The 22,126-nt window shown below is 36.4% G+C and overlaps 1 protein-coding gene across 2 annotated transcripts in view; it reads left to right on the top strand.

The window, feature by feature from the left end:
- The window catches only part of GALNT1 (polypeptide N-acetylgalactosaminyltransferase 1), a 97,811-nt gene that overhangs the window by 35,952 nt on the left and 39,733 nt on the right, over positions 1–22,126 (top strand). Inside the window, exons 2-4 of one of the 2 annotated variants that reach the window (XM_081149808.1) lie at positions 300–354; positions 9,427–9,670; positions 18,259–18,433. In XM_081149808.1, coding sequence (XP_081005934.1) covers positions 9,532–9,670; positions 18,259–18,433 — 314 coding nt within the window. In that variant the 5' untranslated portion in view covers positions 300–354; positions 9,427–9,531. The remainder of the gene's footprint in view (positions 1–299; positions 355–9,426; positions 9,671–18,258; positions 18,434–22,126) is intronic. The other variant, XM_081149807.1, reaches the window with a different exon arrangement.

Raw genomic sequence — 22,126 nt, 5'->3', positions numbered from 1 at the left:
AAGGAACAAACAATATCTGCCACACATGCTATTTATGTGTCTTTGGCTTGCCCATCTGGAAAGTTAATATCCTCATAGATTTGTAAGAGGAGGCAAGTACTTCCATTGAGCTTGGTGTTGGTTCCAGTAATACTTTATTCATTGTCGCATTCATGAGCCAGACATTAACTGAACACTTTGTGTGCCAGCACTGGGAGGTGTGGCTGACCTGTAGTCCAGTGGAATAGGGTGGCTGAGGTAAGGCGGAGGATAGAGTTATTCTTTAATAAACTGATAATAGGAAATTTATTTTTCAACAGGAGATGTGGGACATATGGATTTGGGATATGAATTCATTTGAAAAACCACTTTGGGGTAAGTTGATAGCTGGGAGTGAATGACTTCAGGGTTCCACTTCTTTTTACATTGGTGTTTGTTCTTATAGCTCTGAAGGTTTCAAACGTTTGTTGACTGGACTTTATGCCTCATATACACACAAGAAGATAGATGGCTTGTACTAAAATTCCAGTTTAGTAATTTGAGATATTTAACCATCAGGCATAGCTCAGTACTAATTAATCAGTGCATTCACTTTTCATTAGGGAGTTTAATTTGAAGACTAAATGAAGACCAGGTTTAGAAATAAAAACATACTGACTATAGAGGGTTTAACCTGCTTGAGCTTACCCACTAATCCTGTCATGTGGACTCATAAATCACTCTTGGAGCCAGTGTTGAAGATACAGGGTTAAAGTTTGTCTCTGAGTGTCTCTTTTCAGTACTCCAAATGGCTGTTTGAATTCTCATTGCATCAGTAAAAATATAAAAGGTCTCCAATTTTTGTTTCATATAAGAAAGCACTTCTAGAAATACAATGTAATATTTACTGACTGTGTACTATAGTATCTGAGTATGTTGTACATTACCTCATTTAATTTTGTGTTACGGGACTATAAGGTGGGTGTGATTTTTTCATTTAGAGGCCTAAAGAGGCCCATGTTTATAGAATCACATAACTAATACTGTAGAAATTGAAATTTGAACGCAAGTTTTAATATGCTGCTGTGTTAGGGGCTTTCAAGATCACCCTCAGGTTCAGTGATTGGCTAGGGGGGACTCATGGGATTCAGCATATAGTCATAATAATGGCTAAGATTTATTACAGCGAAAAGATACAAAGCAATATTAACAAAGAAAAAAGTTCAGGGGGTGAAGTCTGGAGGGAACTAGGCACAGGCTTCCAAGAGTCCATTCCCAGTGGAGTCACTCAGGATGTGCTTTATTCTTACAGCAGTGAGCTTTGACAACACATGTGAAGTGCTATCAGCTAGGGAAACTCGTTAGACTCGTTGCCAGTGTTTTTATTAGGGCTCATGGTGGAAGCACCCTCTGCCTAGCATGTACCAAAATTTCAGGCTCCCAGAAGAAAAGCAGGTGTTTTGCATAAACCATACTGTTTACAAACAGTATAGGCACAGTGGGGCACACTTGTCCTTTTTTAAGATAAGTTTTTATCCTGGTGTGGGGAACTACTTATCATTCAAGTTCCCAAATGCCAGCTAAGGGCCAACCTTACAACCAAGTCTTTCTGAGGATAGCAGTCTCAGGCCTACTGTGTTAGCTTTTACCCTATATACTGATTATTCATTTAAGGAGATTGTGATTATGATTGTTTAGCTTCTGAAAACTGAGAGATTCTTTAGTGTAGTTTGTTTTGTGGATCCCATGACTGCCCACTAGTTTGATTTGCTGGAAGGACTCACAAAACTCAACATAATGTTGTACTCATGGTTAATTAGAGCAAAGGATACAATGCAGGAACAGCAGGAAAATATATGTATAGGTTAATGCTAGAGATCTGGCACAGACTTCCAAGTCTTTCCACTATGAGAATTACATGGACACAATTTCCCCTCTGGCTGTGAATGATAAGAGACATGTACAAGATGTCTCTGGCTAGGGAAGCACATGAGTATTATAGTCCGGAGTTCTTATAGAAAGCTGGTCACATAGGCACATTTCTGCCATATGGCCCTAGTAACTGAAACTTAGAAACCAGAACAGATAAGGTACACATCATAAATCTTGATGATTACTTTAAACAATGCTAACATCTTGGTACATCCTGACCCACTGCCTCTAACATCCTTAACCAGTGACTGAATATTTCAGGAGTTTAGTTCTCAGAGTTTGGCCAGGGGTCATTGCTATGGCTCCAGGCATTCCCCCAGAGATTAGCAGGGATTGAGTAAAACAGACCTGCTGTGTTAGCTCCTTCCTCACAGTATCCTACATGAAATAATGTTGCATTTGCTGAATGTAGTATTTAGTGCTGATATATTCTTTAGAATATGATATTCTAAACTTAGAAAAAATAATTGAGAGTAGAAATAGTTGACAGATTTCACTTCTCTGAGGGGAAATTTGTAGAATATTTTCTTTTAGGGATTTATATAATGGTGACTTTTGGATGTCCCATTTTCGTCCACAACTTTTGTATTATATCCAGGTATATGTTATGTTAAGGAACAACACAGAGATATGAACTTAAAACAGATCAAGATACTGGACAGAATTAACTTTCACTTCATGATGGCCTTCCTCGTGAGGGACTTTTAAACAGAATGGGATCTCTTTTTTACAGAATTTGCAGATTTACAGATACATCAGTTTTGCAAAAAGAAAATAACTCATAGTTTAAAAATTGCCTGTTTCCAGGATTTGAAACCAATCTCTACTACTCTATTTATTGCTGTTTGAAACCTGCTTTATATTATGCAAAAAAAAAAGACAAAGTATATGGGAAAAGTTCCATGCTTGAAAATGAGAAGTTCTGAGTTAATAAAGTTAAATAGGTTTCCTTATTGCAGAACTTCACAGAACCTTCAGTGCCATAATACACAGTATGAATCTCCCAGGGCAAAGAGAGCTTACAACGTTTTCCTAACTTAGTTGACCATAGACTTGCTTTAGTAAGAACTCTCAGGTTTGGTTCCTGTAGTAACAGTGTTCTTTATTCTTTAGAACAAAACAGAAGAACAGGGGGAAGCCATAGAGGGTTTTAGATAGAGGAGAGATAGAAAACAATTATAGAAAAAATTTACTTTAAAGAGAACCTTGTTGCAGAAAGTTTAGCATCTTTTACTGCCTTCTGATAAAACCTGTTTAGAAACTTCTGTATCTGGATGTCTTTTCCCTGCCAAGTTTCCTGAATTTATGTTTGTGTTATAATGTGAATGGCGTGTCTCTTAGACTAGTGATTGGCAGTGTGATAAGAGCTTCCGTGGTGTGGATCATTGCCTTTATGCTTGTACTATACACAGTACCTGACACGGTATCAAGAACATAGTTGGCAAGGACTCAGTAAATATCCAGAGAGCTTGTAATGAGTTGTGACTCTAAAATACTAAAACTTTTTTTTTAAGAAACACCATATAGTAGACATAAAAGTTATTTTGAAAATGGTATCATTTTGAGAAACATTTTTGGAACTTAACTATTAAACTTGAGTTTAATTCCTTCCTCAATACCAACTTCTTTTTTATGATCTTTATGATTTTTAAAACTTATTCCCTCAGAACAGAATTGTTTCACCATAGTCATGTAAACAGTTTTAACTACTAGATTTCTTTTGCAGTGGATGGAATATTATTTTAAGTAATTAAATGGTCGATCATAGCTAAGGAAGGCCAATAGGTCGAGAGTAGCCAAGGCATTTCTCAAGAAGTGGTGAAAAGTGAGACGCCTTGCTATAAAGCTGTAATAATTAAGACATCCGTGTGGTGTAGGGATAGACAGATAGACCAGTGGAACAGGAAATAGAACCTTGGAAACCAAGCTTATGACAAAGTTAGCATTACACACCATTAGGAAAAGGGTGAACTTTCATTAAATAGTACTGCGACAGTTGGTTATCCACATGGAAGAAAATGACATTGAATCTCTACTTAAACCTGAAGGATAAAACTTTAAAATAGTCTCTACATAGAGAAGAATTTAAGATTTAGAAAATGTGAACCATTAAGAGACAGCTCTTACTAAGAAGATAAGCTGTAAACTGGGAAAAGATACTTGCAGTATGTGTACTGGCACAGGTTTATGATCCAGACTATAGAGAGGTCTTTACAAACTAACAGGAAAAAGACAAATCAACCCAGCCAGTAGAAAAGTGAACTAGACTTCAGTAAGAGGAAACAGAATGGCCAGTAAGGTCAGAGATGGTGGGGAAATGCAAATAAAAGTACATTAAGTTACCAACTACACAAACAGCAGATTGTCAAAAAGTAAAGTTTGACATCAGTAAGTGTTGCCAAGGATAACATACAGAGCTCTCATTTTGCATTCTGTTTTGCTTCAACTATCTGGGAAAGCAAATTGATCATATTTAGTCATATTTAAAATATGCATTTCCTATGACCTAATACCCCTAGGGATATACTCTAGATCAGGACTCATAGTTAAGAAAGGTTTTTAACATTTTTAAATGGTTAAAAAATTAAAATAATATTTTGTAATTTGTGATGTGAAAATTATATGACATTCAAATTTCAGTGTCCATAAATAAAGTTTTTTTGAAATGCTATTACATTTACTTGTTTACATATCATTTACTCTTCTTTTGTGGTATCAGAGTAGAGTGCTTGCAACAGAGATTTCCCACGGAGCCTAAAATATTTACTATCTGGCCTTTTGCAGAAGAAATTTGCCAACCTCTGCCCTAAATAAATATATTTGCACGTGTGTACCAGGAAATACGTGCAGAAATGTTCATAGCAGTACTGCTTGTAATAACAGAAACCTAAAAAGAACTAAATGTCCATTAAGAGTAGAATGGATAAAATGTGGTATGCTAAGCCAATGGAATACTATTCAGTAGTGAAAATGAATTAACAACTATATGCAACATATGGATGGATCTCAGGAACACTGTTAGAAAAAAAGCAAGTCTCAGATTTTTGTATTTATAAGCAGTTTAGAAACAAATGTAAACAAGCATTGTTAAGGATACTATGAGATAAAAGTATCAGGAAAAGGTAAAATGATAGGTTCTGAATAGAGGTTGGCATTGAGGAGCTGCAGAAGAGAGGATTGGAGAGGGAACATTAAAGGTGATGTTCTTTATTCATCTAGGTGGTAGATACGTGTGTTGTGCTGTGATCCTTTATTACTATGATGAGTTTTTACATACTTAGGATATTTAATGTTTTTGTGATTTGGGGCACTAAAAAGTATGAACCAGAACCTGCTTGATTTTACCTATAATTTCCACTCCTCCTCTCCCCCTGCCATCCCAGGTGTTCTGGTTGTGTCAGGAATTTAATTAAAACTATCTTAAGCAGAAAGGGAGATTAATAGAGGATTTCTGGGTGTTCACAAAAGCCAAGGAAGAGTCAAGGACTTGGTCATCATCAGGACCCTCTGCCTCTTGTTCTGTATGCCTCTGCTTGTCCTCATTCTTTTGGATTGCAGGTGGGCTTTCTCTGTGTGTTGGGTAGTGTCACTGACTGCAGTCCTAGATACACAGGCTTCCTGCTCTGTAACTCAAGAAGCCAAGGGATGAGGTCCTGTGGTTGGCCTGGCCGGGTCATGTGACTGTCTTGTGGTCAGGAGGCTTAGTCTGTTACCAGAAGAAACCCTTTGGGGAGGGCAGGGAGAGCTAAGGTGAGAATCATGAAGCAAGAAGTCCCCTCAGTTTTTATCCATTTTATGTCTATTCTTTAGGTGTAAAACAATATGTGGCATTTTGACATAGCTTTGTGAATATCAGGGTGACCATTAAGACATTTGATGTTGCCTAACATAGGATACTCAGTGGTTGGGGGTGGGGAAGAGGGGTTAGAAATGTCTGTTGAGCATATTACTTTTAATAAAAAAAAAACACATAAAAATACAGCATCACCATGAAAGTACCTTATGATCACATCCATCCCTTTTTCTTTTCTCCCCGATAAGAACATTAAAGAGACAAAAATGAGGCAAAATAGATATTGCAGACTTGATTTAAAACATAACATTTCTTCTGTCTATTCTGAATGACCGAATGAACACTTAACCCATTGGTAGTAGTAGTGTTTATTAGGGTTTATAGGTGGTTTTCTGTGTTTGCCAAGTTCTTTGCATTGAGCATGTATTTATTTTTTTCTAAGTTTATTATTGTTGAAAATATTACAGATGTCCGCTTTTTACCTCCATTGATCCCCTACACCCCGCATCCACTTCCACCCCAGGCCTTCCCCAGAACAGTGTCTGTGTCCATGGGTTATGCTTATAAACATATAAATTCTTTGATTAATCTCTCCCCCCTTCCCTCCTCCCCACCTTTCCTCTGAGATCCCTCAGTCTGTTGCATGCTTCTGTGTCTCTGGGATCCATTTTGTCCATCAGTTTATTTTGTTTATTATATTCCACATATAAGTGAGATCATGTGGTACTTGTCTTTCTCTGACTGGCTTATTTCACTTAGCCTAGTACTTTCTAATTCCCTCCATGCTGTCCCAAAGGATAGAAGAGTCTTCTTTTTTACAGCTGCATAGTATTCCATCGTGTAAATGTGCCACAGCTTTTTTACCCACGCATGTACTGATGGGCACTTGGGCTGTTTCCAGATCTTAGCTATTCTAAATAATGCTGCTATGAATATAGGGGTCCGTAAGTTCTTTGTGATGGGTGTTTCGGCTTTTTTAGGATATATTCCTAGAAGTGGGATCACTGGGTCAAATGGCAGGTCAATTTTTAATTTTTTGAGGAAACCCCATACTGCTTTCCATAGTGGCTACACCAGTCTGCATTGCCACCAGCAGTGTACTAGGGTTCCCTTTTCTCCACATACTTGTTGTTCATTGATTTGTTGATGGTAGCCATTCTGACAGATGTGAAGTGATACCGCATTATGGTTTTAATTTGCATCTCTCTGATGATTAGCAACATTGAGCATTTTTTCATATGTCCCTTAGCCATTTGTATGTCCTCTTTGGAGAAGTGTCTATTTAGGTCCTTTGCCCATTTTTTAATTGGATTCTTTGTCTTCCTTTTGTTAAGTTGTATGACCCTTATATATTTTGGATTTAACCCTTTATCAGATGTGTCGTTGGCAGATATGTCCTCCCATACAGTGGGATCCCTTTTCGTTTTGTTGATGGTTTCTTTTCCTGTGCAGAAGCTTTTTATTTTGATGCAGTCCCATTTGTTTATTTTCTCCTTAGTTTCTCTTGCCCTAGGAGATGTATCAGCAAACATTGGTACAAGAGATATCTGAGATTTTGCTGCCTATGTTTTCTACTAGGATTTTTATGGTTTCATGTCTTAAATTTAAGTCTTTTATCCATTTTGTGTTTATACTTGTTTGGTGTAAGTTGGTGGTCTAGTTTCATCTTTTTGCATGTAACTGTCCAATTTTCCCAGCATCATTTATTGAAGAGACTTTCTCTACTCCATAGGTTTTCAATTCCTTGCTCTCTCTTTTCTCCTTTGGGTAGCCCCATGATACAGATTTTGGCATGCTTGAAGTTGTTTTGGATTTTTTTTTCCTTTTTGCTGTTCTGATTGGTGTTTCCTGTTTCCTTATCTTCCAAATCACTGATTTGATCCTCTGCTTCATCTTCACTACTGTTGATCCCTTGTAATGTATTCTTCATTTCACTTATTGTATTCCTCATTTCTGACTGGTTCTTCTTTATGCTTCCTATCTCCATTTTTATGGTTTTCTATCTTTCTGCCGAAGTTCTCAGTTCATCTGCTCTTCCCCTGAGTTCATTGAGCATCCTTATAACTAGTGTTTTGAACTCTGCATCTGGTAGATTGTCTCCATTTTGTTTAATTTCTTTTCTGGAGTTTTGTTCTTTTTTTCATTTGGGAAATGTTTTTTTGTCTCCCCAGTTTGGCTGCCTCCCTGTGTTTGTTTCTATATATTAGGTAGATCTGCTATGTCTGTAGGTTTGGTAGAGTGGCCTTATGTAGGTTTCTTGTAGGGCCCAGTGGCACATCCTCCTCAGTCGCCCAAGCTGGGTGTTCCAGGTGCACCTCCCATGTGGGCTTTGTACACCCTCCTGTTGTAATTGAGTCTTTATTGATGGCACATCAATGGGAAGGATTTACCCCCTAGACCGTTTGGCGGTGAGGACTGACAGTGATTCACAGCATAGGATCTGCTGTGCAGGGGCCAACCCCATGGAGCAGGACTAGCTTCAGTGGGGCTCTGGTGCCAGCGAGTTTGCCCCTTGAGTGTGTTGCTTGTGAAGGTGGTTGGGTGGTGCTTTAGTGTGGTCTGAAACTGTCCACTGGGTGCACTGGCTCAGGGGTTTCCCAGGAGGTGCAGGCCAAGGTCAGCTGCTGTTTGTGCTGCCCGCCATGGAACATGCTACATAAAGTTGCCCTTGTAAGGGGTTGCAGCATTGATCATCGGCCTGGTCCTTCAGAACATATGCTCATGTGGTTTTCATGTGGGTCATGTGTGCAAAGTGTGTGCTTCCTCCATCTACCTCATCAGAATGCACAACTCATCTGAATGCACTTGGTCAGTGTCCTAATCAGCAGTGACATGGGCCTTTGAGCCTTGCTATCAGCTGCTCAGTAGATGACTCCATACCTCTTTGAGGACTTCCAGACTGTTCCAGAGCTCCCCAAGATGAACTCCTTATGTGCCAGAAATATTTCTAGTCAAACTACTCCAAATGACTTTCTGGATTTGGTGACAGTTCCTCAAGTCATTTTCTCATATTTTAACAGATGGGGGTGTGGGGTTTGGGTGGGAAATAGAAACTAAAGATCAAGGAGGTCTATAAAATTACCGTCAGAGTCAACAGGAGGTCTCAGATCTTATGATAACCTTTTCTTTTCCAATATAATTTCCATGAGTCTGTCTCTGAATGGCTGCTGACTGTATCATTTTTGGAATGGGATAGAGGGACAAGAATAAACGTCTATAGTACAGACTCCTAGGAGAACACGTATTGTATATCTTTGGACCTTAGAAACTGAATGTGAGTAGTTGAAATAAACCGGGAATCACTGGTTTCTTAAAATCCTGTGGCAATCAATGGTTTAGCTTTGCCTACGCACTTAATATAGTAATTGACTAGAAGGCAGTTAAGTCTCATGTGTTTGATGGACATAAGATAATAGCTCACTATTGTTTTAATGTGCATTTTCCTAATTACAGTGAATTGAGCACTTTTCTACATGTTTATTGGCTATTCAGGTTTACTTTCTGCAAAGTGCTTGTTACATCCTTTAATTATTTTCCTGCTGGGTTGTTGTATATTGATTTGTAGGAGTTATTTGTATATTTTTGATACTATTAATTTTATGTATTTTACAAATTTTTCTAAGTCTGATTTATAAACTTATTCTCCATAGTAAAATTTCATATAGAGTAAAATTTCATATTCTTAGAATTCATTTTATACATTCAGAATTTTTAAGTTAATGTGGTTTTTTTTCTCTCTATAGGTTATGAACGTGATTGCTGATGAACCTGAATTGGAAAATTTTTCATGATCTTTGTATATTTATATATATATATATTTTAAAATTTTGCATTTGACTTAAAGTGCCATGAGAAAATTTGCATATTGCAAGGTGGTCCTAGCCACCTCCTTGATTTGGGTACTCTTGGATATGTTCCTGCTGCTTTACTTCAGTGAATGCAACAAATGTGATGAAAAAAAGGAGAGAGGACTTCCTGCTGGGGATGGTGAGTGACATTTTATAATAAAACACTCATTTTGATAAGCATTTCACTGTTTTGGTTTTTTTGTTAACTAATTAGGCTACTGTAAAATTTTAACATTTTGAAGTTAATAGTAATCCCTACTTTCGTATATATGATGATCACTTTTCCAACAATTCTCTAGGGGGTTCTTCCAACAGTTATAAAAATATCAAAGTATCATATATAGAATTGCTGACTTTAATTTTCGTGTTCAGTGTTAGGTGTAGTTAATTTTCTGTTGTTACTAAATAATATAAGGAATCTCATAGTTGGAACTATCAGAATTGTACAGAAGATTAGTCCAATGCCACAGTGCTGAGTGGAGCATTAAAATTGCATTTTCAGGTATGAAAAGATACTCCTCCTACCTTCCAATCTCAGTCCTATGGGAGGAAGTCATTCTAGATAGATGTGACCTGGAGAGTTCTCTTGATGAAAGGAGGAATAGTAGCTCCAGTGAACACTTTTAGAGAGGGCTTTTGAAAAGATGAGGCTGTAGAATAGGGGCTATAGTGAGGACACTGCAATATTGGGTGTGGAAAAGAAAGGAAACAAATATGAAGGATCTGGGTAGGATATACTGACATTTTTGGCAGAGGACACTAGAAAAACTCACTTTTAAACTCCTTATATTCAGCAAACATGCTGCCTTTGTTTTTTTCAAAACATAATGAAAATGACTTTGCATTGTTAATAACTCAGCTGTTCTGGGTTCTGAACTCTCTGTGATTAGTTGTAGAATACTGGCTCTATAGTAATTCTATTTTTAAGAAATTATGTATAAATGATTACTATTTTAACACAAGTTTTATTTGAGTAGCCACATTTAAATATTTTATACTTTTATATTTTAGGGTACCTGGTTCCCTAAAATTTATAATCTAAAATTATTTGTATTGATAGTTGTGTCTACTTACTATAATTTTTATAGATGGGGTTGTGTAACCAGTTCTGTTTATTTCATCTTGGGAAATTTGTCTAAAAATAGGCTCATTGCCAGCACTGAACTCTAGTAATACCTAGGCTAACCCCTAACTTTTTAAATTTCATTTCCCCCACAAGTTTTAATAAAATACATTTTTATTCAAAGTCAGCCTATCTGCTGATTTTCCTGGTTTACTTTATGGCCCTGTTGTTAAGTAGCTTTGTTGTGTAACAAAATAATGCTTCCTGAACTGTTGTTATTAGAGCTGTAACTCTCTGTCTTCATTTAAATCAAAGGGCAGATATTACCATTCACCAGTAAGAGACTAGGATATTTTTTTCCCAAAGAGAACACATTATCTTTCCCTTCACTGCACCTTAATTCATTGCTAATTATAGTGGGAGCTCGTGGTGTTCTATCTTAAATGCAGAGGCATGGAAGTAAGAAAGAATGGTACCTGTAGTGTGTGAAGTTCCACTTGGCAAATGTTTTTGAAACTCTGATTTGTGTTGGGTAGTGTAATAGGTGCTCGTTATAGTCAGTTCCACAATAACCACAAAAACACAAAATTTTCCCCTTTGGAGAATTGCAGTCCTATAGGAGAGAAAGAATAATAGTAAAATACTGATATATAAATAGCAGGCTAGAGATGTGCAAAAGAGCAGAAGGAACACGCCAAGGTTCAGTAAGAAAATAATGTTCCAGTTGAGTAATATCAGGGTGAATAGATGTTTGCTGGTTTGATGGGGAACACCTTCCAAGCAAAGGAAAGAAGCATGTGCAAGCTAAGCAAGTGAGAGAACAGAGTTGATGTATAGGAGAATGTGAGGAAAGAGCACAGATGAAGCTTGGGAGGTTGGCAGCGGCCACATCACAGAAGGCCTTTATGGCAGGCTAAGGGTTTTGGACTTCACCCTATAGGAACTGGCATGTCATTGATGGATTTTAAACAAGGGAGTAAGTAACCTGATGGGATTTGGATGTTCAGAAGTTTGGTGGCCATGTGGCTGACACACTAGAAGGGAATGGAGGCCAGTTGTAAGATAGTTGTGAAAATTTGGAGAAGTTATTGTAGCCTACACTAAAATGACACTAGAGGTGGAAAGGAAATAAAATGTATGAAAAGTATGTAAATAGTGGAATTTACATACTGTGGAGAGCCATTGAGCATAGGTCCAAAGATGATTCTTAGGTCTCCCTGTTTGGATGAATTGATACAAGATAGGGACCTCAGAGGCAGAGCAGCTTTGATGAGAAGGTGGCTGGATGTGTTGGGTTTGGAATATTCAACTCTGAGGTGCTGGTAAAGGATGTTCTGCGGTAGAATGGTTGAGGGTGGAGCACATAGGTGGTAGTAGGTTAAGCCTTGTCTGTACATGAGACTGCACTTGGAACGTACAAAGAGTTAGAAGAGATAGACCCAGTATTGGAGAGCATCATGGAGGGTCAGGGAAGGAAGAGAGGCCTCTCAGGAACTCGGAGGTAGAAGGAGAAGCCAGAGTGAGTGGGGTCATGGAAACCCAGGAGTGGTGTTTTTTCAGAGACTTTATCTGAGATGAAGACCAGGTGTTTCTGATATGTTTGGAACGGGGTTTCTTGTGAACCTGGCAAGCGCCAACCCAGTACCAGTGGATTTGAGGTATCAGTGTAGTAGTGGAGATGTATAGCTTATTCCTTTAAAACAGTTAATAGAAAGGAATGGAGCCAAGGCTGATTTTCTGTGTATGTATTTTTAATGTATGTTTAAGGAGAGATTTAAAATTTAAGGAAAAGAAGTAATGCTTGAAACAGCAAATATTCAGCAGGTGAGACTGGTATCAAAACCATAAGACAAGGATTTTCCTTGAAGAGGATTCTAAGGTTAATACAGATTTGAAAATCACTAGTGTCATGAGCATCAAAGAAAAGGAGTAGCTTTTGTACAAAGTACACAGTAAAGGAGAAATGGTCTGGAAGTAACAACATGGAGCTGTAAGATAGCACCATTACCTCACAAGGAAAGGGATGAGTGGACAGTTCTCACAGAGGAGGTGGTGATGAGGTTAGCAGGCCCTTGGGGAGAGCCAGATTTGAGTCAGATCTTGGGTAGATGGGCCTCTGTGTTGAGAAGATAAGACATAAAGAAGCTTTATGATAGCCTGGGGGTGTCAGGGTGTTTAATGGGACAGACAGGGAAGGAAGTCAGCAGTGGGAGAAAGAGAGAAGGGCTCAGCCCTAAGCCAGAAGGTGAATAAATAGCTAAACTGAAAGGGTTTCAGAGGTCAGCAGTTTCAGATGGGGCCTTAGAGCCTCTTTTCAAATTGTGATTTATATAGCCTTAAGGGATTGACAGGAAAGAGGGGGAAATGATTTGGGGAAAGGGGAGAGTTTATACTAAGCCAGAAGTTCAAAAAATCTGCTCTAATGTGAAGTTTTAGTGCAGTGGGAGCCGAGAAGTCCCAAGTGACTTGAGAGCACAGAAATTTATTAAGATTCTCAATAGGTGAGGAATTGCTGTAGTGCCTCTGAAGCGATCTTTCACTAAAGGTGTTGGGAGAGAGTGGTTAGGTAAATGGAACTAAGGATTTGGAACTTGGAACTTCTTAGTGGAATTAGCAAGTACACTGAGTCACCTAGAAAAATGTAGGTCTCTTTTGATACAAAATGTCTCCAGGATCTTCATTTTCAATGGCATTTGGAAAACCAAACAAAAAAAACAAAACCAATGAGCAGATATAACACTCCAGAGTAATTGTTTCAGTATTGTAAGGATATCATTTCTGAACATTCTTTGAACTGTTTTACAGTGCCAATTTGGTGAAATGTACCAAATTATGTTCCGTATACCATGAATAAAGGCGTTCTATTTTTTGTTGTTGATTGACTTAAAAAAATTTTACTGAATTTATTGTGGTGACATTGGTTAATAAGATTATACAGGTTTCAGGTATACAATTCTACAATACATCATCTGTGTATTGTATTGTGCATTTACCACCAAAAGGTGTTCTGTTTTTAAGTAGAACAGATTGATTATTCTTATGATAATGCTGAAGACCTCTTACAGGACGGTTATTGATATAATTAATTATTTACTTGTTACTTGCCTGCTTCTAAGTACTACAGCGGGCCAGCCTTTGGTGATTATAGAGAGGTTGGTTTTTTGTTTTTCTGAGTTCTCATAGTTTTCTACTTGTATTTTATACCCCAAGCTATCTGAGATTAGCAAGCTTCTGTTGGAGAATTTGATTGGGTTCCTCTTGAAAAAGCAAGATTAGTGTGGATTATGTCTTAGAAATATTTTTACTACTCTTATGCTTTCCAGAATTAGCTCATTTATGGATATGGATGTTGTCTAGAACATTCAGTACTCTCACAGATGCAGTTTCAAGTAGGAATTGATCCTTTATTGCCAACACTATACTTGATTTTCAGATCATTAATGTGTTGACGAATCAAGTTTTCATTGCTTATGCTAGAATTATTTCAACTGTCAAACGTTAGGAAACCTATGAGAACATAGTTTATGGAAGAAACTTATGATTAAAAACTTTAAAATATTATTAGTAAATGCTTTCAGAAACACTTTGTTACATTTTTTTACATGTTTAGAATTTTATATACTGAACATATAAATAATATGAACATAAAATTGGAGTGAGGGTTGAAACTGACAAGGATGTTGAGGTAGCAGAAACTTACCAGTAGGTTTGTTATATATATTTTGATTTTTTTTTTTTTAATCAGGTAATTTGCTACATTTTGTATGAATCCTCAATAATTGTTAAGTATATCTAACCATCTTATAAGAGGTCTTTAGCATTATCAAAATATCTTACATACCTTTGTTTATAGATATTTATTTATTTTATATACCACTAAAAAAGCAAAAACATTGCAATTACCATCATAAGCCACATCCCAATCAGATATTAAAATATTTAAAAATATTAAAAGGAAAAATATTTTGGAATAGGCAAAACATAGTGCATCAAAACAGCAAAGATGATAGTTATGTAATAAGATAAGAAAATCCTTTGAGAGAAATTATTATAACTTTCATTGGTATTTTTTCTCCAAAAAGTAACTTTGTACCTCTTTATTTTTCTATGAGAAAAATATAAATTAGTAATTTGTAAGATTTATAAAGTACATTCAAAAGTATGTCATGTGATATGTATATGTTAATTTTACTTGGTGTCATACAAGAGGGAACTTGTAGTTTTCTTGATAATTAAGTTTTCTAAAACATGAAATTTCTTTACATTGTCACATAAATGAAATTTAACTGAAGTATAAAATATCTTTGTTCTTACGTATTACCTTGGAATAATACCTTAGTCACTCCCTTATCAAAGTTGATTTGAGTTTTAGAAATGATCTTTGTATTAAATTTTATGCCAAGAAAAAATTCTTTTTTTAGTTCAGGAAATTGATGATATCCAAATCCCATTTTGGTTACTTTCAAACAAAAATTTCACTGAACTCACTTTTAATTTACGTAAAGGACTGTTTAGAATACATGGAAAGTTAATGCTTACCATCTTTTTTGTTGGTGTTTTTTAATACTGCAAATGCAGTAGTAGTAAAAGTATTCACTAACCACATACATTTTATCCTGGTCTTTTTGCCAGAGAAAAGTAGTTAATTAGTCCATTTAATTTTTCAGGATAATGTAATTTCTAAATTAGAGTATTCTGGTAGATTCTGTAAGTCATACAGTAGTCATATAACTTTTGATTAATTGTAATTTTAAATGTGTCTGTGAAATCTCATGTGTATCAGTGAGTTAAAATATATAATGTGGGCACTATATTAGATATTCAGACAAGTAGCAGATCAAATTTGTAAAATATTGCAGCCGCAGGATTGTATATGTTGTATAGTTTTGTGTGATTCTTTAAAATCTCAAGGCCAGAGTTTTTTACTTCAAAATGATGGGGCAAGATTTTAACTTTTCTGGTCATATAGTCTCTTATGCAATAGGGATAAAATTTATACTAAGTTCTTATAGTAAAAATTTCTTGAGTCCTCCTTCATGATCCCTTGAGCCTATGGAAAATTTCAAAAATAAACAAAAGTAGAAAAATAGAAAATTTAATTCCCGTATACCCATCCTTTGGCTTCAACAGTTGTCAACTCAAGGCTAGTCTTGTGGCATGGATACATGGATACCTCTTTCTTTTTACATCCCTCCCCCCAATTTTTGGTTATTGTTGAAGAAATTGGGTTCTCTTTTTCCAGTTTTCCACAGACAGGATTTGCATCCCTTTAGTGTTTTTGTTTTTATCATGTCTTTCTGTACCCTATGTGTCCTGTGAATTTGTAGGTAGGTTCAGGTGCTTGGTCAGATTCAAGAGCTCCCTTCCCTTCAAGAGTTGGAAATACTCCTAATACTCCAAAATTGAGCAGCATGAAAATGTTCCCATTTTAACTCTTCTTTAAAGCATCATCTTATACTAAAACAGGGCACAGATAACTGAAGGATATTTATTATCAGCGCCACTAGATGTCTCCCACCTACTCTTTGTGTTACACACTATGTGTGCACTAAAGATAATTGTCGCTTCCAGAACTCTGCTGCTTTCTCAGTCCTCAAATCTGTTGATTGCTCTCTATTTTCAGAGACAGGTAAGTAAGTAAAAGTGGTTCTAAGAGTTTTATAATTTTTAAAGTTTTAAAAGCTTATGTGGGCATTATACTTCTGTAACTTGTATTATAGTTTTTATCATAGTTGTCATTGAGAATTTTTATAAATTCTGTCAACTCTTATATTTAAAGAGCTTACTTGCTGAGCAAACACTAAACAGGATTTGTTTTTAAAAACTATTACATGAGTTTTCTATAATTTTTTAAACTTCTAATATTTTTACGTACCTCCTAAAATCACAGTTTATTCTGAGAATGGGGAGTTATTATATACCATATTTTTCTTTGATGGTTCTCTAAAGTAGATTTTTATATTCTAGACAGTTGTTAAAGACACAATGAATGATTTCACATGCCACAGCTTTCATTTTGGTAGGTTGCTTTGTTCCACCATCTGAAACCATCTTCAAGTTGGCTTTACCAGTTAGGCAGATGAAGCCTGGCTGAAGAGAGATGGTTTGTCTGTTGCCTTGATGTCTCCATTTTTATGCAGAGATTTTGGGGGGATGCCTAGAGAAAAACTGCAGGAGAATAAAACCTTCAGTTAAAAAAAAAAAAGTAATGTCTCAGATATTTTCATCCCATTATTGTCCTCAGCTCATTGTATATCCATCCCTTTTAGACGGGAAGTTTAACACACTTTTATCCAAATTTAATATATCCTAGAACCTGTTCTTCTTGGAATGTTTTTAACATCTCAAAAGCATTTAACAAAGAATAAGATTTGGGAATTGTGGATCTGGAATACTACTCTTTATGTATATATCAAGATATATCATTACTTCTGATTAGAATTATCTTTCATGATGCTCCACCTTGCGTGGTGCTTATATAATATCTATTGTTACCAATTCTAGGATTTCATTTCGACCTATTTTGAATAGCACTTGTACTCACATTAGTTCAACATATACTTATAAAACTCCTGTCTATAAGACAGACGGTACATGAGTGAATTAAAACCCCCCAGCTAAAAAGAGATCATAACCTTGTGGGGGTGGAGTGTGATAAGAGGTTTAGCAATCATTATAGTAAGAAATAGTAATTGGGCTCTCTCCCTTTGAGGAGCACACCCACACCTTTCTTCCCTCAGGTGTGCATCTTTACTTTTGTCAAACTCTGTGGGTCTTCACGAAACTTATAACCAGGGGAGCAGTGGACAGTGGCAGCCCATCTCAGACCAACCCCCTGAACCTGTCTTCAAGGCCCCTTTTTCTGACTTTTCAGTGAGTTGAAGCAGCCCTGCCTTGGCTCACTTCTTTCCCATGGTGCTTCTAGAGAGCCAAAGCAGCCCTGCTTAGGCTCTCTCCTATTGCTTCTATGCTAAGCTGCTCCCTGTTTCACTGTCCCCAGCTTTAATAAAATACTCTCTCAAAATAAAAAAATTGTGATTGGCTAGAGACATAAGAACTCTAGATGAAATGATGTGGTAGTCAAGAGTAGTAAATGGAAGGATTCAGAAAAGCTATAGGCAAGAGAAGCCACTTTATTAGCTGGACCTTGAAAGACAAGGTGTTTGGTATTGCAGAGTTAGGAGTGGGAAGGAGGTACAAGAGAGAGGGGACTTGTGTGAGCAAAGGCACCAAAGCAAGAAAACAAGGCATATTTGGGGGAAAGTAGTGAGTTGCTGTTTGAGGATGGAGTACTGGGGAAGAGCGTAGCAAGTGGTTTGTTTGGCAAGTTATGTTAAATTTCACACTGAAGAGATTGGACCTTTGGAGACCATGGGAATAACACAGTGAAGCCTATGTTTTTAGGGAGGTTAACATGGTAACGATATTTGAGATGGGTGTGCCAAGGCAATTCAGTGATTCAGGTGAGTGGCGCAAGGTAAGAAGGTCTTAAGTCGTGACACTGGTGTGAAGTGGAGGGCAGGGCAGCTCCTAGGAGGTGTTACAGGCTGAGACAGGCTCAGAAATGGCTCTCATTGAGGGCACAGTTAAACTCAAGAGTTATTAAAAAGAAACTTGGGTCAATTGCTATAAAATTGTTAGTTAAGTTTCCTCCTTATTCTTAGTTCTAGAGCCAGTACAAAAGCCTCATGAAGGTCCTGGAGAAATGGGGAAACCAGTCGTCATTCCTAAAGAGGATCAAGAAAAGATGAAAGAGATGTTTAAAATCAACCAGTTCAATTTAATGGCAAGTGAGATGATTGCACTCAACAGATCTTTACCAGATGTTAGGCTAGAAGGGTAAGTACTTAGTATGGTCCTGATGGTGTTTAATTTGAATGAAAAGTATGAATTCCTAATTAATCACATGTTAGTGACTGTTCCTGAAGTGAATGCTCTATCACTAATTTACTACTTAACCCCACTTAAAAATAATTAAATGCTGATAATACGCCCAGTTACTAGTGATCATTAGGACTATTATTTCAGGCTTTGGAAAATAATAGTTTATCTTAATAGATTAAGATGGTAGAGGGTTTTAAACTTTATTATTATCAAAACATTCATAGTATCAACTTTTAAGAAAAGATTCTTTTAAGTTTTCTGTAACTTAAAACAGTGAGGTATACAGTTGTAAGTGTACAGGTTACTAAATTTTTGTATACGTATGTACCTGTCTGTCTGCCAAATCAAGATGCAGAACATTTCCATCACCCTGAAAGTTCTTATATGTTCCCTTCTGGTCAGTACTTCCACCCCAAGAGGCAGCCTTTGTTTTGACCTTTCTGACCATAAATGAGTTTGTCCTTTTTTGTGGTACTTTTTATAAATGGATCCATACAGTATATCTGTTTTTTCGTGTCTTTGAAATCCATGTTGTTGCATACATTAGAAGTTTATTCTTTTTCATTGCAGTGTAGTGGTTTGTTAATGTGAATATACCATAGTTTATTTAGTCATTGGTAGACATTTGGGTTGCTTCCACTTTTTGACTATTACAAATTAAACTGCTATGACATTTTTGTGCATCTCGTTACTGATTTTGGGGGGAGGATGGCACATCAATTTGTTGCCTCCTGCATGTGCCCTGACCTGGAATCGAACCCGCCACCTTTTGGTGTACCAGACGATGCTCCAACAAACTGAGCCACACAGGCCAGGGCTCCAGGGAAAGCTTTTAAAAGTTGTTCAGAGAAAGCAGAATGAGGGGATGGAGATTATCTGTTTAGCAAATTGGTTAAGTGGAGATCAGTCAAGAGAAGCTTCATTGTAAATTTAGATTTTACAAGCTATGTATACTTTCCTGAACAATTTAGGAATAATTGAAGAAAGCTAGACTTTTCAGGGAAGCCTACAGTTAAAATCCTAATAATGTCTATATTAAAAAGAGCCTCAACTATAATTGTTTCTTGTAGAGTTATTTTTCTGATTTTAATAATTCCCCTGAGCACATAACCACTCTCAATACATTTTATTAAGTGTTTGTTTTTTAATCTTTTATGTTTCTTGGAGATACTTTTATTAATGAATAACTTTAAAGTGTATTAGAAGTCCCAGTTTTTGGACAGTGAACAACTTCATAATGTTAAGAACAGTGTTTAAATGGAGTGATACATATGCTTGTGCACTGAATTTTGGGCTTGATGAGGACTCCTCATACTTCAAAAGATTCTGTTTCCTGCAAGCTGCTAATACACAGTCCTGGCCAGCCATTCAGTCTTTGTGGGAATGGGCTGCTTGTGGGAGAGAAGGGGGCACAAAGTCACTACTGCCTCTAAGTAGCCTTTTTATACCTTCTTGCTCCATCTCTGTGGTGGTATCCTATTTTTGTTTTTTTGCATTTTATTATGGAAAATATCAAATGTGTACAAAAACAGATAATAGTATAATGAACCCTCATGTATTCATCACCTTGCTTCAGCAATTCCTAACAGCCTTCTATTATACCCTCTAAGATGTCCTCTGACAATCTCCATCTCCTGGTGTTGATATCCCTGCACGGCCTCTCCCTGTGTTGTATGACCAGTAGAACACAGTACAGGGGATGGAGTGTCACTTTCAGGATTAGGTTATAAAAGACACCGTGGTTTCCAATTTGGTCTCTTACTCTCACTTGGATCGTTGGCTCTGGGTAAGCTTGCTGACATGACAGGAGCAGCCCTATGGTTTTATGGTCTTTTGTGATCAATCTGGTGAGTGAGATTAGAAGCAGATTTCCCAGTCCCAGGCAAAGGCATACCATTTGTAAATATTACAATAGGTACCTCTGAAAGATAAGGACTCATTTTTTTAAAAAAAAGAAAGGAAAATCATGGTACTGTTTTCATACCTTGAAAATACTAACAGTGATTCCTTAATAACATGAAATACCCAGTTAGTGTTCAAGTTTCCCTAGTTATGTCATGTACTTTATTTTATAGTGTTTGTATCAGGATCCAAATAAGGGCTACACATTGCAACTAGTAGATATGTCAAGAAGTCTTTTTTAGCCTGCCAGGTCCCTCTCTATCTTTTTTTCCCCTTACAGTTTATTGTGTCCTTGTTGGTAGTAAAAGTATGAAATCTGGTCTGTCGTGTGCATCATCATTGGACACATCTATTATCTGTCTCATCTGTCTGCTTTCTCTTTTGGGAACTCCTGTTAGCCAGGCTTTAGACTGCTGGAATTGATTCTCTTAGTCTCATGTTTTTGTCTTATTTTACTTCCAGGGAGAAATCCCAGACTCTTTCAGCTACTTACTTGAATTTTTTATTACTAAGTCTTTATCATTATTGTCTGGCTTTTAAAAAATATAGACGCGAAAACCTGTAATATGCCATTTTTATACATACAAATATTTGTGAGAAAATTAGCATAACAATAGCAGTTTGATCTTTGTAGGTTTTGGGGTAATTTTAACTTTGGTTTAAAAAATAATCAGTACCACGAGGCAGGCTGCTGTTAAAGTGGCTCAGAGAGTTTGCTATAGCCCGGGATAATGAATGGGGTTTGAATCCAAGTCCTTAGTTCCCTTCTTTCTTGACCTAATTGCTGAAAGCTATTTTCTCTCATTTTTTTAAACTATTCCTTTTAATACTAGATTAAATTCTGGAAACAGGTTAAACTCATGTATTCAGTAGAATTCTGTTTATTTTCTCTTAGCAGATAAATGTCTCTAGATGATTTGATGAAATTATGGAAGTTGCTTATAATTTTTAAAGATGTATGGGGTTGTTGTTTTTTCAGGTGCTTTCTTCAGTAACTTTGACATTATTCTATAAAGAGTAATTGGTAGTTCTAAAGCTAACATGTATTTTGTTTCAGTTAAATAAGATTTTGGAAACAAAATATTCCAACATAAATATTACTTTTTTTGTACCTGTATTTATCATCTTGTAGTTTGGTGTCTACCTTCTTCATGAAATGTAAATTGATCTATTACAGAAATTTAGTGAATTCCCTAACTTTCGTTTGTTTGTTTTATCTGTTGTCTCAAAGACACGTGATAATTTGTAGTTTAACATGTACTTTAAAATAATTTGTCTTGAAGTATTTTTTATTATGCTTTTTTTTTTACTAGTGATCTATCAGAAATCTTTTTTGGAAAAAGTAGTCTTCCCTTTCCTTATTTTAGCTATTAATTTTTTTAATAAAAATGGTCTAAGCATTCAGAAAGCTGTAGGAGATAACAAACCTTTGTACCAACCACCAGCTTTATCAAATCTTGATAAGTTACCTTTTTTTTTCATATTTTATTTTTTGCAATAAAACTTTATAACTATAGTTGGAGCCTTTTGTATACCCCTCCCCAATTCTAATCTGCTCTAACCATAGGTCTGATTTTTGCATTTATCATTACTGTGCATGTTTTAAAAGTAATGATAAGTGCAGAAATCAAGCCTACAGTTTCATAGTTTAATAAATATTAGTACAGCATATGCACATAATCCTTCTGTAACTTTTAAATTTGTTTTTGCTCAGGCATAGATTTTGAGATTTATCCATGTCAGTAC

Source organism: Miniopterus schreibersii, assembly GCF_964146895.1.
Source record: "Miniopterus schreibersii genome assembly, chromosome: 10".
Taxonomy (NCBI): Eukaryota; Metazoa; Chordata; class Mammalia; order Chiroptera; family Miniopteridae; genus Miniopterus; species Miniopterus schreibersii.
This window is presented reverse-complemented; position numbering and strand designations above follow the sequence as displayed.